At 40.8% G+C, this 15,871-nt stretch overlaps 2 protein-coding genes across 2 annotated transcripts; both read left to right on the plus strand.

Moving 5' to 3' along the window:
- Window positions 1-154: 154 nt before the first annotated feature.
- On the plus strand, window positions 155-9,619 carry LOC131463531 (kinesin-like protein KIF27). The gene is made up of 14 exons (XM_058635288.1): window positions 155-712; window positions 1,269-1,475; window positions 2,122-3,020; window positions 3,726-3,869; window positions 3,967-4,143; window positions 4,779-4,975; window positions 5,460-5,533; window positions 5,627-5,740; window positions 6,221-6,432; window positions 6,635-6,805; window positions 6,893-7,072; window positions 7,158-7,355; window positions 8,228-8,426; window positions 8,659-9,619. The coding sequence occupies exons 1-14, from the start codon at window positions 415-417 to the stop codon at window positions 9,291-9,293; spliced, it is 3,705 nt and encodes a 1,234-aa protein (XP_058491271.1). The 5' UTR covers window positions 155-414; the 3' UTR covers window positions 9,294-9,619.
- Window positions 9,620-10,644: 1,025 nt separating this feature from the next.
- gkap1 (G kinase anchoring protein 1) lies at window positions 10,645-15,825 on the plus strand. The gene is made up of 12 exons (XM_058635182.1): window positions 10,645-10,801; window positions 11,152-11,413; window positions 12,228-12,386; window positions 12,577-12,651; window positions 12,970-13,105; window positions 13,229-13,257; window positions 13,406-13,567; window positions 13,734-13,820; window positions 14,184-14,247; window positions 14,381-14,451; window positions 14,565-14,642; window positions 15,425-15,825. The coding sequence occupies exons 2-12, from the start codon at window positions 11,165-11,167 to the stop codon at window positions 15,464-15,466; spliced, it is 1,152 nt and encodes a 383-aa protein (XP_058491165.1). The 5' UTR covers window positions 10,645-10,801; window positions 11,152-11,164; the 3' UTR covers window positions 15,467-15,825.
- The last annotated feature ends 46 nt before the right edge of the window (window positions 15,826-15,871 follow it).

Below are 15,871 nucleotides of genomic sequence, written 5' to 3' on the forward strand. Positions count from 1 at the left end.
GCAAAAGAAACAAAACTATTCGCAGTTTGTTCAGTTTTCTTTGAGTTAATAAACTTGAGGGTCTTAATGTACCGTTCTTTGTGTTGAAAAAGCGTGAGTAGAAGGAGAAACACGTCCACACGTTGGCGCTGTTGCCTTGATGTTCCACTTCCGCCCTCAAGTCACCGGCCTCTCCTGAAGCACCCAGCCCAGCCGCTGCGGCGGTTTCCTCGGCAACCGAAGAGCAACAACACACCGGAGAGTTCCGTCACTGGATACTTTCGACCATAATGTACACACACGAGGACTGCATCAGGTGTTTTGTGTGTGTAAACTGTCGGGTTTTAACCAAAACTACTTCAAGTTTCACCTGTATACGTGGTGCTGAGACACCGGAGAAGAACCACAACTAGCATTTACTTTGAACTCAGCGGGATGAGCGAGGTTTTTGTCCGGGTGGCGGTCCGCATCCGCCCGCTGCTCCCTAAAGAGAAGCTCCACAAACACCAGGAGTGTGTGCAGTTGGTGCCGGGCTCCTCACAGGTGATGTTCGGCTCAGACAGACTCTTCTCCTTCGACCACGGGTTTGGACCAACGGTTGGCCAGGATGAAGTGTACACGTCCTGCGTCCAGCCGTTAGTGCAGTACCTTGTCACTGGCTACAATGCCACCATTTTCTGCTATGGACAAACCGGTTCAGGGAAAACATACACACTGGAAGGAGGGAGTGTTGGTAAGAGTTTATTTTAAGAGAAATAAAAGTGTCATAAGTGATATTAAAGTAAAATCTACTCAAGTGCAAGTACTATTTTGACAGCATGTGTAGAAAAAAAAAAAGAATTACACATTTAAAAGAAAAAGTTACAATTTAAAGTACTTGAACAAAGTAAAACACAAGACACACTATGATTTCAGGTTGTCACTTGCATGTGGAGTTCCACAGGGCTCATGTCTGGGTCCTATCATTGTCTTCCTGTATTTGCCAGGTCTTGTAGTATTTCGATAAATTGGTTCATCTGCATCTCTCACCAACTAACAACTATGTTTGTGTGTATATATATATATATATATATATATATATATATACATATACACATACATATATATGTATATATATATATGTATGTATGTATATATATATACATACCAGGAGTGTGTGCAGTTGGTGCAGTTGGTATATCTATATATATATATAATTGCACTCTGTGTGGTAGAAAAATGATCTTTTTTGCTGTTGTGACACATATTTTACTCTGGTCATATTTGCCGTCCTTCCTTAACTTCCTCAGACGAAGACGGAGGAATTATTGACCGCGTGGCCCAGGATTTGTTCTTGTCATTGGAGGAGAAGAAAAAGAACAAGAGCAGCGATGGTTTGGAGGCCACAGTGTCGGTGTCATGTATGGAGCTGTACAGAGAGGAGCTGCGTGACCTGCTGGAGCAGCCAAACGTTCACAAAGTCTTTCATATCAGAGAGGACGATAAGGGCAACACAGGTGAGGAAAAGGTGTTTTTATGACGCTCAGACAAACATGCAAATGTTCTCTAGCAGTTTAGTATAAAAGTTGCATAAGATCGTCTGGATGTGCAGTAGACAAGTAAATCAAAACATAGGTCAAAGGCCAGCATACTGTGGTTTTAAGTACTGTACTATTGCCCCTATAGGTTTATTAATATAACACATATCAACAACAAGGCATTTCAAAGTGTTTTACAATAAAAAAAGAAAGAAAAATACTAGTAGTATTAAATATGTAAAAGGCATAATAAAAGACAACAAAAACTAAAAAACTAAAAGTTGCAGTTACGGTTGATCTGCAGCAGTGAATTTTTATTTTAAAGCAGTGGCAAACAGGTAGATTTTCAGGCTACATTTAAAGGAATGACTTGATTCTTCAGACCTGTGCTCTTCTGGGCGTTTGTTCCACACGGAGCAAACCTGACCCAGATGACATTAGTGGTCTGGATGGTTCATAGTGAGCCAACATAAAGCACTCTTCACTAAACCCTTATTACCTCATAATGTGTACATGTAAATAATGTGCATTTTCTGACAGAATGAAGAAAGTAATCGTTGTAATAAAACAAGAGATATTTAAAAAACAAAAACTATAATCATATTGTGTTTCTGTGTGTTTTCAGTGGTGATGGGAGCACGGGAAATGGTCGTAACGTCAGCAGAAGAGCTTCTCGGCGTTCTACAGACAGGCAGAGCTCTGCGCCACATCGCCAGCACGGGGATGAACGAGCGCTCCAGCCGCTCTCACACTATCATCACTCTCAAGGTCGCCCAGTGTTGCCACAATGACAACTCCCCCTTAAAGTCTGTCCGCACCTCCAAACTCTGCCTGGTCGACCTGGCGGGCTCGGAGCGTGCCGGAAAAACTGGCAACACTGGAGTGAGGTTCCAAGAGTCTGTGCGGATCAACACTGGCCTGCTTGCACTCAGTAAAGTGATCAGTGCCCTATCTGAGCAGGGTCGCACAGGGCAGAGCCAACATATCCCGTACCGTGATGCCAAGATCACCCGGCTCCTCCGCGATGCACTGGGAGGCACTGCACATACGCTGATGGTGGTCTGTGTCAGCCCCTCTCACCACAGCGCCGACGAGACTCTGGGTGCTCTGCAGTTCGCGACCAAGGCCCGTCACATTCGCAACAGTCCCAGGGCAACGTGCACGGAGGTCAAATCGTGTAGCGTTGCTCGGTTAGCAGAGCTCGAGTTTGAAGTACAGACACTGAGAGAGCTACTGAAAGAGAAAGAGATGGAGATGCAAAAGGAGAGGGCAGGTGGAAGAGGACTAGAGGAGGAGAGCTTGAGACTCTACAAAGTCTTATCACAGGAAGCTGCAGCGCTGCTCGCAGATGTTTCACCTTCTCTGAGTGATTCTCTCAGGCAGCGGCTGCAGGAATGGCAGGAGAAACTGGCCGTTGTCAATAACACTCAACAAATCGATAACAAGGATGATTCACAGAGGGATGGAGACCAGCCTGACCATGTTACAGTATTAAAGCTGAGAGAAGAGCTCAATAAATGCCAGGTGATGACTCAGATCATGAAGGAAACAATGTCATACTGCTCTAAAAGTTTACAAATATTTGATGCGTTCAACAATTATTAAGAGCTTGTTCAATGGCAATCACACCTCATCGTGTGAGCTGATATCGTTTGTTTATGTTTTTATATCCACTATAGAGGTTAGGTTTGTCAGTTTCAGAGCAGCATAACTCAAAAAGAAGTTTAGGACCAATTTGTATGAAATTATCTTGGGGTGTAGGTTATAGCCCAAGGAAGGAATGATTAGATTTTGGTGGTGATCCAGACATGAATTCAAGTCTTTATTTTAAAAACAATTGTTAACCTTTCCAAGATAGGGGAGTATATTAATTTGACACTGTGGGAAATTGAGCGGCCTTGTTGGAGCGTCATTCTGAGTGCATTCTCTAAGACACCTTTGTTTACTTTGTTTAATTACTGCCGTATATTATACTGCAGCATACTGTACCACATTAAGACTCCTGCCTTCTCCAAGTAGGAGGCCAAAAATTGTTGTCCAGATGGTCAATAATGCTGGATTATTAGTCATTTCTGCCTCCTCTTCACCTGTTAAACTCAGAGAGCCTAAGATGCGAGTGTGTAGGAAAAAAGCAGTAGATGCTTTAGATCGGGAAGATACATAAATAAAAAATAAAAATGAGAAAATTGTATTAAGTTTAATTACTTTAAAACCCCCTACAACTATTAGGAAGTGCTTAACCAACAGGAGCAGCTTCTGGAGCAGAAAGATGCAGAACTGAGACAGCGACGAAAAGATGCTGAGAAACACCTTCAAGAGAGCAAATTCAACCTTGAAGCCTTAGAGCAGGAAAAGAAGCGTAATCGTCTACAGGTGAGGAGAACAAGTTTGAAAGCATCTCCATTCACTGCATTGTTTTTAATTTAGTTTAAATTCACGTCTGCGCTAACATTTGTGTGACTGTTTTCAGACTGAACAACTGGTGGAGCAGCAGCTTCTGAATGATCGTCTGCGCAAAGACATCATGACTTCACAGAGTGCAGCAGCTGGGGCCACGGTGGAAGCAGAAGATTCTGAGAAGTCAAGAAAAAGGCCCCACAGTGTCCCTCTGATCAGAGACATCAGTGGAGACCAGCAGCCCAGGAAGGTACGCAACTGTTTTATTCATCTATTGTAACAGATACACTTGCTTGTTCCAGTAATTGTCATAAGTAAGCAAGTAAAGTTTATTTTATATAGCACATTTTACATCACAATACAATAAATAATAAAAGAGGATAAAATGGATAAAAACATAAACACAGGACATATAGATTCAAAGCCATAAAAACCCTCGTCTAACTAAAGGTCTGCTTAAATAAAAGAGTCTTTAGCTTCTTTTTAAAAGAATCAACACAATTTAAGCAGCGTAAAGACAGAGGCAGTGTGTTACATACTGTAGTTTGGGAGCCACTGCCTGAAAAGCTTGAACCCAAATGTACTCTAAAACTGGTGTGATGTGATCTCTCTCGTAGGTGTGTTGGTTAAAAGCTGTGCAGCAGCTCTGATCTGCCCGGAGACAGTTAAGCTCTCGCTTATTAAAACAGGCGTCTAAAGAAGAATGAATAAAAGCACGGATAATCATTTCAAGTCCGCCCTTTGACACCAGAGATCTTTGGCAATGTTTCCTCAGCTGGAAAAAAGCAGTTCCTCACATCTCATGTAGTGTACAGTGTTACTACATACACTCATGTGCAGTCACGTGGTCTTGTCGCTCATAGCTGTGTATATGTGTGTTTGCAGATTCACACCAGTCCCCCTACATATTCCCTTGAGAGAGTGATGGCAGCCTTTAAGGTGCAGAGGAAGCGCCTTCTGGCTGAGCTCGATGAGAAGGATGAGGTGATCCGTCCATTCGTAAGACAACAAGCAGAGAGCAAACCCGGGGTTCAAGGGAACAGCGAGGAAGATGGAGACCTCGTGAAAAACATGGCATTTAAGTGAGTTTGTCTGATAGGAGCTGACAGGCTTTTTAAAAGTCACCTGGAAGTCATCTGTCATACATGAGACATGTCTGTGTGTGTTATTGTTTATCTGATGAGAAGAAGCTCAGGACTGTGAGAGCTGCGATCCCAAAAGGTGAATAATGTGTGGATGGAACTCAACAGTCAACTACTTTTCCAGTGAATCCTGCCAATTACACGTATACAAAAAAACCAAATACATTATTATCTCAATTTATTCATCAATCATCTGGGCATAACGTTGACTCAACTTGATTTCTTTCCCCTGGACATGGACACTGGTCAGTCCATTGTTATTAATAGTTAACCACAGAGTGTTTAAAAGTCTTGTGGCAGGTTAACCATTGCAACCGTTGAGTAACAACGCTCTTTATCCCTAATTTAATGATAACATTTCACTGCCTGTTGTGCACTTGTACATAATTGTGTGACTAATTGAATACTGTCATTTTTACTTCAGCCGTTCTTTAACCCGAACATGGACTGTCTCACAGAAGAACAGGAATCCATCAGTGCAATCTCTGGGACTAACAGGTATAGTTGATATTTCTATAGATTTTAAAATATATGTATATATATCCTCTAAGGAGACGTTTCCATTTAAGAATTACAATTTTTTCCTCATAGGGACTGAGGGGAACCTTGCCAGACTTCGGCCCAGTGTCACTCAGAGAATAATCCAAGATCTGTCAGTAAACATTCATATGAAGGAGGAGCTCATCACAGAGCTGGACAAAACTGGTGTGTTCATATAATGATTCCTATGTCTGTTGTTTTGTAGTTTTACTTAACCTTTTATTCTGGATTAAGACAGTATGATTTGTTTTACATCCAAAATACATATATTTTTTTTTTACAGACTGAATTCTGTTTAAATCATTTGAATAGATCTGTAATTGGTGTATGTTTGTGTAAATGGTGTGTGGACACTTAAAGTGTGACCTCAGTGGACAATTAAAAAGAATATACTGACGTAGACAGTAATGCATGACCCAGCTCATATATTGTAGAGAATTCATTCATTTTAGTATATTTTTTATTATTATTATTCTTTTAAACCTGTTTTAATCTGAATTAGATCATTTCAATCATCGACTGTTATATTTATTTGTGAAGGTCCAGGGAATAGCAGCACTGAATCATACCATACCATTGAGCCTCAGGTAGAGAAGTGTTTGGTGTTTTTTTTTTATTAAATCTGCTGTACACGTGTCTTCACAGACAAGACGTTCCAGGCGGTGGACAGACACGGTAGGACCAGTGGAGATGACGGAGACCCTGGGTTATTGGGAGAACTTTTCGTGCAGAACCGGAAGATTCGGAAAGATCAGTATCGAAGCCTTCAACACATGAGGCAGGAGAGAGACCAGCTTCAGTTCAGCCTCAGTCTGCGGAGACAGAAAACTGACCTCAAAGATCTTAGCCAGAGTGAGGTTAGTCGTACAGATTTTTAAAGAACAGAAACCAGTAAAATAATCTTAACTTTGCTGTTGATGCAACAGAAAAAAAGAAATGTTGTGTGAAGATATTACTCTGAATGCCTGACTCTTCACATTTCTATCCTCTGATTCTTCACTCTCTATGCTCCTTTTCCCCTCCTCACAATCCCTTCACTACTCCTCTTCCTCACTGCAGGTGCATGAGAGCAGTTGGTTGGAGCAGCAGGAGGAGCAGGTGCTGCAGAGGAGAGCAGAGCTGCTGGATCTGCAGGAAGAGATGAGGAGCAGAGAGGAGGTGGTGCTGCGCAGAGAGGCCTGTCTGCAGGAGAAAAACAAACTGCAGGTCAAGATATTACGATCCAGTCAGGTCAGTCTCCCTCTGTATTGTCCTGTGTTGTTACAGGGTAGATTGTTTCTGTAGTGTTTATATGTCTTTTTGTTGCATACATTTTAGGCTCTGAGTCAGAACCTGCTGCGAGTGTCAATGCAGTTGAAGTCTGTGGAGGAGCATCTGCAGAGCAGCACCAATGGAGGAGTCACCACAGAGGAACTGGAGAAAGAGAGAGACATGCTTAAAAAGAGGAAAGACACTCTGGATGCGCAGCTGAAGGGAAACAGAGTACTTACAGCTGAGGTCTGAGAGAAAGAAACCACATTAAACTGACAGGATTTTGCTGAATTAAAGCCAAATTAACTCTCAGTGACCATCTTTGTTACAGGAGGAATATCACCTGCTCCAGCTGGACGAAGCTGTTGAGGCTCTCGATGGAGCCCTGGAGTTTAAAAACCAGTTTATCGAGGACAAACAGAACAAGCTGTTGGTCACTGAACCTTCTCGTGTCTGTGATGTCATCAGGAAGCTAAAGGAGCTCTCGCCACCAGAGGCTTCAGAGCTACTTGTCAAATATTTCAACAAGGTAAGAAATAAATACACACTCACACATGTGTATTGGTACGGAGCCCCTGACATGACATGGGGGAAAACAACCATGTGTAATGTGCACATGAAATATTCATATGTGGGTTTTGTATCATTCCCATCAACAACTTGGACAGCTGGGTAAGCAAATGAAGACACTGTGACACAAATATGTCTTGCATGTGTCTCAACAATGTTTCTTTTAAATGTTATTGCTCGCAGAAGTTCAAATCTTACTTTACTTAAGTGGCCCCGTATATTGGCAGTATTGAGCTGTACATATAAGTCCCCTCTTTACTTTGTTTTTCACAGTATGTGTGAAGATTCTCATTCATCCAGGCCACAGTCCTCCAAATGTCATTGAATCAATAGCAACTGAATTTATAGATTCTTTTTCTAGAAGTCTTGTTGATTTGTAGGCAATTTCATCTCTTTATATTCCCTATGTGCACATAAAATTCCACATGCACCTGGTATCTGCACTTTGTGTTCTTAATTTGTTAAAAATGCATCTTACTATGCACTGATGAAATCTGAATGTTTACATTTTTCTTCTCCAGCTGGAGATTTATGTCTCTCCTTTTCTCCTCTTCTGTTATTCCTTCTATGGGTTTGAGTTAAAGCTGTGTCATAAATGTAGCAGAGATATTTTCTCTTCTTCCCTATTGCTTCCTTTTTCATTGTTCCTTTATAAACTTAATCAACTTCTCGGCAGTTTTTGTACCTTATGTAAATATTACAACCTGATATACACCCTTGCTTCCGTTTTGCCCTGTCCTCGTTTTCTCTTATTTTTTTGCCAATGTCTTTGTAATTTTACTGTGTAATAAAAATAATAAATAAGAAAATAATAAATATCAACCTCTCCAGGTTGTTTGTCTTCGTGAGAAAGAGCACCATTCACGTTTGCATAGTGAAGAGCTGGAGCTTCGAGTTGGAGAGCTAGAGGCAGCGTTGGGGGACATGGAGGCCACCATGCAGCACCTGGCCCTGGAGGCTGACCGCAGGTTCATAAACCAGTGCAAGGATTACCAGAGAAACATTGAGCTAGTGTCGCTAAAACTTCAAGGTAGGTGGGAATGTTATGTCAGCCTTGGCACAAAAAAAAATAACATTAAAAATATTTTTTTGTGCATTTTTTTTGTCTCCTTCTGTTTCCATGGCTCTGTGAAGCACTTTGAATTTCTATGTGGCTATAATAGTGCCTTATAAATAAACCTGCCTTGCAAAAATGTTAACACACAAATGGTCTCATAAATAATGGATCCATTTTCTTCCTGTGTGTCCTTGTGTGTGTTTAGAAGAGAGTTCAGGGCAGCAACAGGAGGCCATCCCAGAAAGACTGCAGCATCTGGAGAAAGAACTGTTTTTCTACAAAAGCTACAGCCGGCAGCTCAAACAAAAGCTCAAAGCACTTGGCAGTGGCGCCCAGCAGCCTGATAATCAGCTCTCACATGAACAGGAGCACAGACAAACACACAGTAGGCAGAAACAGACAAACACAAACATAAACGCTGAAAAGGTACAAACACAGAAACATGTTGCAACAACACACACAAAGATATATACTAAGCAAACAGACCACATGATACAGAATGATTCCCCTGTCAAGAGATGTGTACAACAAACCTCATGTCCCTCCTTATCCTCTGACCTTCAAGCACACAACAACACCAACATGTCAGAGTACAACCTGATTCAAACATGCACACAGTCCCAGGGTGGGAATGCAAGAATGACTGGTGAATGTGGACAAAGTTTAGCGATGACACCAGTCCGTTTGTGCCGCAGACAACTGAGACAGATCTCTGCAACTGACCTGCAGGTCTCTGGTTTTTCCACAGGGAGGCACAAGTCTGATGTGGACAAAAGTACAGAGTCAATATTAGAGGACTCCCTAGAGCTGCAGAGAAAACCAGACAATCCTACATTCTGATTATTTTCATTTTGCACAATGTGATCCTTTTCAATTTCAACCAGTTTCATCCACTTAGCTGATCCCTCTCCTTTTACATAGACTATTAGTTGAAAAGCTACTGTATCTTAGAGAAAACATGGTAATGTTTGCCAGTCAACTGTAGAGCTCTTCCATGTGAGTGGGGAAAGGTTCAACACCTTAATGTGTGACAATGTTTAGCACTTAAAGCGGCCGGTAGATTTTCTGTGTGCTGTGTTTCTATGCACTTTTTTTTTTTACACTGTGTGCACTACGTTCAGTTAGCTAAACTGTGTGTTGATTGATGTTTAAATTATTTTACAAAGACCAAGTTTATAAATACATTCCTAAATGCAAAGCAAAAAATTGTTTGTTGCAGAACTCTTTAAGTACCCTAATGACTCCTCATCTATCTATCTATCTATGAAAAATGTTTTACATTTAGTTTGTGTGTTTGCAGAATTGATGCAAGTGAATAGGTTTTTTTTAAACCCATCTTGAAGCTGCTCCTCAGCATATACTCACAGAGGCAGAATGGGATCACCTGGACAGACAGAGAAGTAAAGGACGTAGTCTATATCTAGACTAGACTATAAACTGGTGTAGGTGCTGAAAGAAGTCTGGTATAATATACTATAATAGAACAGTGTTTATACCAAGTATCACCTCAGAGAATACTGAGCTCTAGAGAAGTCAGCTATGGACATTTCACAGGATTCTCTCCCAATCAGATCATTTGCTCTCTCATCATCCTCCTCCTCTTCACATTTACTTCAGAGGGGCAGCCCGTGGCCAAGTTCCCTTTCCACTTGGCCACGGAAGGCTTGACCGGAAGGTCGCCGGTTCAAATCCCCACCCGGCCAAAAAGGGCTGGGGTACCCCTGAGCAAGGTACCCAACTCCCAATGCTCCCCGGGCGCTACTCAGTGTGGCAGCCCACTGCTCCTAATTCTAGGATGGGTCAAAATGCAGAGGAATACTTTCCCTAAGGGGATTAATTAACTTTAACTTTGACACTGGTATAGTGAAATTAGATTAAGATGGAGTGACAGATAAGGTAACTCTAAGTACCACCAGAGGAAACTCGTGTACTACTGGTGGTACTCATACCACAGTTTGTGAACTATGGTAGCCTACTAGAAGATTGCTTAAGAAAACTTAAAGTATTGCTAAGTGTAAAGCGAATCCCACTTAAATACTGACTATTGCCTGGAGAAGCCATTTTGCTCTGAAAATGTTTACATTTTAGTATATATATTTGGTTGTATCTTAATAATGACACCAAATTCAACAGATTGGTGTCGTTAAGACGAAGGCAGCGGTCGTTTACGTGACTGAATGGCGGTACCGGTTCTGATTGGATTGGGCTACTTAAATATAACAACGCCTTTCCCAGCCTTTTCTCCTTTTTGGCCCCTCCGGGCTGCTGTACTTAGCCAGACAATAGTTTGGTAGCAAAGCAGTCAGTCCCGTCACTAACAGGTGAAAGTCTTCTCTACCAACTTTTATGTGAGTATTACATTTTCAGCACATATCAGCGCGTGTACCAGGAACAACATGTTAACGTGAACACACGTTTGTGTCGTTAACTGTCATTCGCCTCTACTTTTGTACTTGTTTTGAAGCTAACAAAACGGCTCAGCGTTTATAGCAAGCTAGGTTAACCTGCATGTTTCCAATGCTAGCTAGCTGACTTTAAAAAGAGGTCGAATTTATCTATCGCCATTGTGTCGACACAGTTTTGTTTGAAATAAATGTGTTGAGTGAGGTATGGGAATGTGTTTTAATAGAAAGACGCGACCACCAGAGGCTAACTCGGTTACCCTGACTGAATTGTTTTTAATATTCTTCATCATCAGTTTCCACTCCGCAATGGCATCATCTGCTATGATCACCGTCCCCACCACTGCATCCCGCTTCGCCCTGCTACAGATAGACTCGGATTCGGACTCTGATACGTCCGAGCCGGGGAAGAGCAGCACCAAAAGCGCAAGGGAATCCTCCGGGAAGCCCCGGCAGAGGAAGGCAGGGACACCCGGGGCGAAAGCGACTCAGGGCAACGACAAGAAGAAAGAGAAGAAAAAGAAGAAGAAGGAACAGCAGCAGAGTGAAGCAAATGAGGTGACGGTTTAGACTGAAGCATGTCAGCATGCACTGATTCATACATGAACATATTACATGGTCATATACATGACACCCGTTTAGTGACATGAACCACTGTTCTGTTGTCAGACACATTGTAATCAGTTTCGTTTCAGCTTTTTAACGTACAGGAGGCTGGATTTATTAGGTAGACTAGAGAAAGCACTTTGATAACACAAACCTCTGCCAAGACGGACAGTTTAGCCATTTTCATACACTCCCCTTTCTCTTAGGGTTAACATTTGATTAATATAGTTCAGGAACTGGATCTGTGTCTGGATCACCACCAAATTCTATGAATGTCTTGGGCCATGACCTACATTCCCTGGGGAAATGTAGGTGATCTGAGAATGATAAACAGAGATAAACAGAAACACAAAACTCCACTTACATGTGGACATAAGGCCCAAGCTCTGTTTTTAATAATACGTGTGGACTAGGCCTCAGTCTAGTGGAGTGCTGCACAAAGCATCTGGAGGTGTATTGTTGGATTGTAGGAATAACTAACATTTTAGAATGATTTAACTTGTGTGACATTTTATTGACCATATGAGTAATTGTTCCACTTATGAATAAGACACAAGGTTAGAATAACACATACATTTATCGTAATTTGCAGCTATGTGAACATTAATTGCTCTACTCAAAGACAGCACAGATCTCACACATTTATCCCTCTGAGCTTTTTGTTTTCTCAGTGAACATTATGGCTTTCAAATCTAACAACCAAACTTAGTAAAGCTGTAATGTCATGTTCAGTCAGTGTTTGGATTAACCATATCTTTTTGTTTAGTTGCGTAACCTGGCCTTCAAGAAGATTCCGCAGAAGTCTTGTGTCCCACCTGCCTCTATGACACTGTCAGGAATAGCAAGTGATCTTCTCAGCCCTTCATCAGAAGCCCCGAGCGTACCAGCAGGAGGGTGGCAGCAATGGAAGCAGAGGGATGAGCAGGTAAGAGGGAACCACCGCTCCAATAACAAAAATGTCAGTTAGAATGACCATTTTGAGAGTTTTACCCAACTGATCACTTCCTTGTTGTGTGTGTATTTTGTCTCTTGTCCTTCATAGATATAACTGTATTTCTATGAGATCATGTCTGACCTTACAGAAATTGTGCGCACTTGTGTTATTCTCCTTTCAGATGACCTCTGAATTATACGAGGCAGACTTGGAAAAGGCCTTGATTTTAAGTAAATTGGAGTTTGAACAGAAAAAGGTACTGTGTGCGCGCGCGTGTGTGCATATATGTATATATATGTATGTGTATTCACACATACTCTCCCACTTAAGCTAAAGGTCAGCATAGCTCTCCATTCAACCTTATAATCACTGTTTGATGAAAAATAGAGCTCAAACTATGCAAACACAATTTTTATAAATCTATATTTTTTTACCATAAATAAACATAAATTTAATTTAAGCTTTAGAATTATTTGGCATAGTTCTCAGTAAGAAAGTAATCATATGCTTACAACAGAAAGGAGAATTGTTCTGTAATCTTAGTTTTTGACAAATGATCTGCTTTCATTCACAGAGCAACACAAACGCGTCCTCGCCCAAATCACGGGGAGGAAAAGAGGGCGCAGGGAAGAAGGACAAAAAGAAGAATCAGCAGGCAAAAGAAAAAAAGACGGTTTCTCTGCAGGACTTCCAGGCTGAAGGCAGTTTAGGTAAGATAAACTTGCTCTGTACTTTTTAAATGCCAAAAGGGTTGGATCTCAGCCTATGACTCCCTTTAGGACTGAAAAATGTGTGTTTTAAATATTAGGTCTGTGTATTTTGTCTCTTTCCAGAACATTCATGTAAGAAACAAGAAAAAGAGGTGAGCAAGAACAAACACAATATAGATATAAGGTAACAATATTAAATCCCTATGATGAAGAGGTGCAGGGTTTTATTTCGGGGTGAATATTATGTGTGATGTGGCGCACTACACTGCAGTTGGAAAAACTGATCCCGTTCCTACCCAGGATCCTAAAGCAGCCAACACGGCACTAGGAACTGGTCAGGACGAGAAATTTTTTAATGATCTGGAAGACGACATCAGTCGGATTATCCAGCAGGAAAAAAGACGTGAGCAGTTCACTACCAGCCAGGGACAAGAAGTAAACACATCTACAGAACATGAACCGGTGAGTAGGCGACAAAATACTTGTATGTGTGCATTTTACCTCAGGTTTTGACATGAACACAGGTTTTTTTGTGTGTGTGTGTTTGACTGAATGTGACGTCCCCTACGTGAACTTTGATTTTCCTTTCTTGGTTGTGAGAATAACATTCTCATTTTATTCTTGTTAGGACCCACGAGCAGAGCAGCTGAAATATGATCTCGAGAAGAAAGACATGGAAATAGTAGTGCTAAAAAAGACAATATCACAGTGGGAGGTCAGTATTCATAACCTTGTGCTTTTTCTAGAATTCCTCTGCAATGTTGGAATATCATCGAATTTGCAAGTTTAAGAGTTGGCTCTCTTTAGTCAAATATTCAGCTGTTCCCTGTCAGGTTCATGTTATGTTGTTTCTTTCTTGATATATTTCAAACCTGAAAAGTGCAGGGAAATAAAAAATAATGGTATACTAGGCAGGAGTTGTTGGTTTATGAACACACCCTTGCCTTTACTTGCTGATTATCGAGCAACTGGCAGAGAATACAAATCATGATCACTAGAGTCAAGAGAGTGGTGTCTTGGTAAAAAGGGGACTATATAAATAACATAAAAAATATTTGTTTTCTTCTTTTTTCCTCAGGTGAAATACAGAGAGGTGAAAGCTAGAAATTCCCAGCTGCTTAAGATGCTCCAACAGGGAGAGAGTGAGTTGAATGTCACCAAAATAACAATAGCTAACTAACAACCTTCCATTTCTCTTAATTTTCTCATGTATTCTTTCCTGATGAATGGATATTGTAGTCTGTCTGATTTTAATGATGTTTCTCTCTCCCTCAGTGAAAGACAAAGCAGAAATCCTTTTACAGGTAGAAGAGCTACTAAATATAAAAGAAGAACTGTCATCACAGGTGTGTTATAGTAAAATAAAGATGATTACAGAGTATTGAAGGAAGCTGCTTCAGAAAGTTGTACTTTTTTATTTTTTTTTTTTTTATGTGTATTTATTGTACGTCTTTTGTAGGTAACATTACTGCACGCTGCCCTTGAACAAGAAAGATCTAAAATCAAAGGTCTGCAGTCAGAACAACCGAGACATCAGGTGAGAGTACAGATATTTACTCATGCTCTAATTTCCTTGGTTTGTGGAAATGTCAACCTAACAATGTAGGACTGGTGCATTTAGGCCATGTCCAAATGTGTACGTTTTCCACTTTTATTGTAAATGAAGTGTCACTGCAGTAGGCACATTGTCCAATCAAAATGGTTTCACTCAGTCACATAATAAATCATGGGTCTGTTGCCATTTCCTGTTCCATATGAAAGCCAAGTGTATGTGACAGATTGCTATGATGGTGGCAGATTTGCCAGGTAGCGATAGAGGACACTGCAGAGGAAACAACCGATTACTGACGTTATGAACTGTTCACATTGCTGTAGAAAGATTGGTGACATGTGGAAACTGCAGATGATCCATTGCAGGGGTTGCAAACTCAAATGACTTGGGGGCCACTGAGGGTCTAGTTTGGTCAGTAGGGGGCCGGTTAAGTGGAAAAAAAAGTCAAACATTTTGAGAAAAAAAATCAAAGTAATATTTATGATCATAGTTCATGTAATTACAAAATAAAAGTGTTTCATGTAATATGGAACAAGAACTAGTTCACAATATTTTATTTATGATGCAAAATGAATCTTTTTATTAAAAAAAACCCCCAAAACACACAGACATAAAACATTAAGCAGGCACTACATGCAGTTGTACTGTATTCTGCATTTCTGTCACTTTTATTTTACTTTTTAAGAATTGGATCAAATTTAAAAATGCTCCAGTAACACATTTCTTTATTGATAATGATGTACTTTCTCTGCCTCTGTGATTGACAGGGAAACAGAAAAGGGAGAAAAGGCTCAGAAATGGATGTATGAAGGTTTCTGAAGGAAAAGACCTGCATAGCAAAGTTGAACAAGCAGACAAGCATATGAAGAAAACAACTGCTCATCAGGTTTCTTTTTCCCTCTTTCTTTTATGGCTTGAATTCTGTGTCGGCATAAAATGCATGTCCCTTTACATACACACAAGAAATGGCTATGTTTGAAGGTTTTGTTGAAATGTTGGCTTGGTACTCGGTGCTGCCACCTGTAGGCACATGAGTGCCATTGCATATCTGTTGAAGGTTGATTGCTCGCCCGACTGGTTCTTTCTGTTTTAATGCCAACATGTTTTACTTAGTTTGCCTTTCTTTTTTCACTGTTAAGTAAATAAAATGCTTTTTCGGTGAAAACAATTCTTTCAGTTTTTCTTCTGAATTTTGTCTTGAAAGGGCGACATTT

The sequence above is a fragment of the Solea solea genome, chromosome 8 (genome assembly GCF_958295425.1).
Source record: "Solea solea chromosome 8, fSolSol10.1, whole genome shotgun sequence".
Lineage (NCBI taxonomy): Eukaryota > Metazoa > Chordata > Actinopteri > Pleuronectiformes > Soleidae > Solea > Solea solea.

Excerpts from the sequence above, each read along its gene's own strand:
- LOC131463531 (XM_058635288.1), top strand. The coding sequence starts at position 415 with ATGAGCGAGGTTTTTGTCCGGGTGGCGGTCCGCATCCGCCCGCTGCTC. Across the intron at positions 4,976-5,459 it reads GTGAAAAACATGGCATTTAA|CCGTTCTTTAACCCGAACAT; the intron begins GTGAGTTTGTCT and ends TTTTTACTTCAG. Across the intron at positions 5,534-5,626 it reads GCAATCTCTGGGACTAACAG|GGACTGAGGGGAACCTTGCC; the intron begins GTATAGTTGATA and ends TTTTCCTCATAG.
- gkap1 (XM_058635182.1), top strand. The coding sequence starts at position 11,165 with ATGGCATCATCTGCTATGATCACCGTCCCCACCACTGCATCCCGCTTC. Across the intron at positions 11,414-12,227 it reads AGCAGAGTGAAGCAAATGAG|TTGCGTAACCTGGCCTTCAA; the intron begins GTGACGGTTTAG and ends CTTTTTGTTTAG. Across the intron at positions 12,387-12,576 it reads GGAAGCAGAGGGATGAGCAG|ATGACCTCTGAATTATACGA; the intron begins GTAAGAGGGAAC and ends TTCTCCTTTCAG.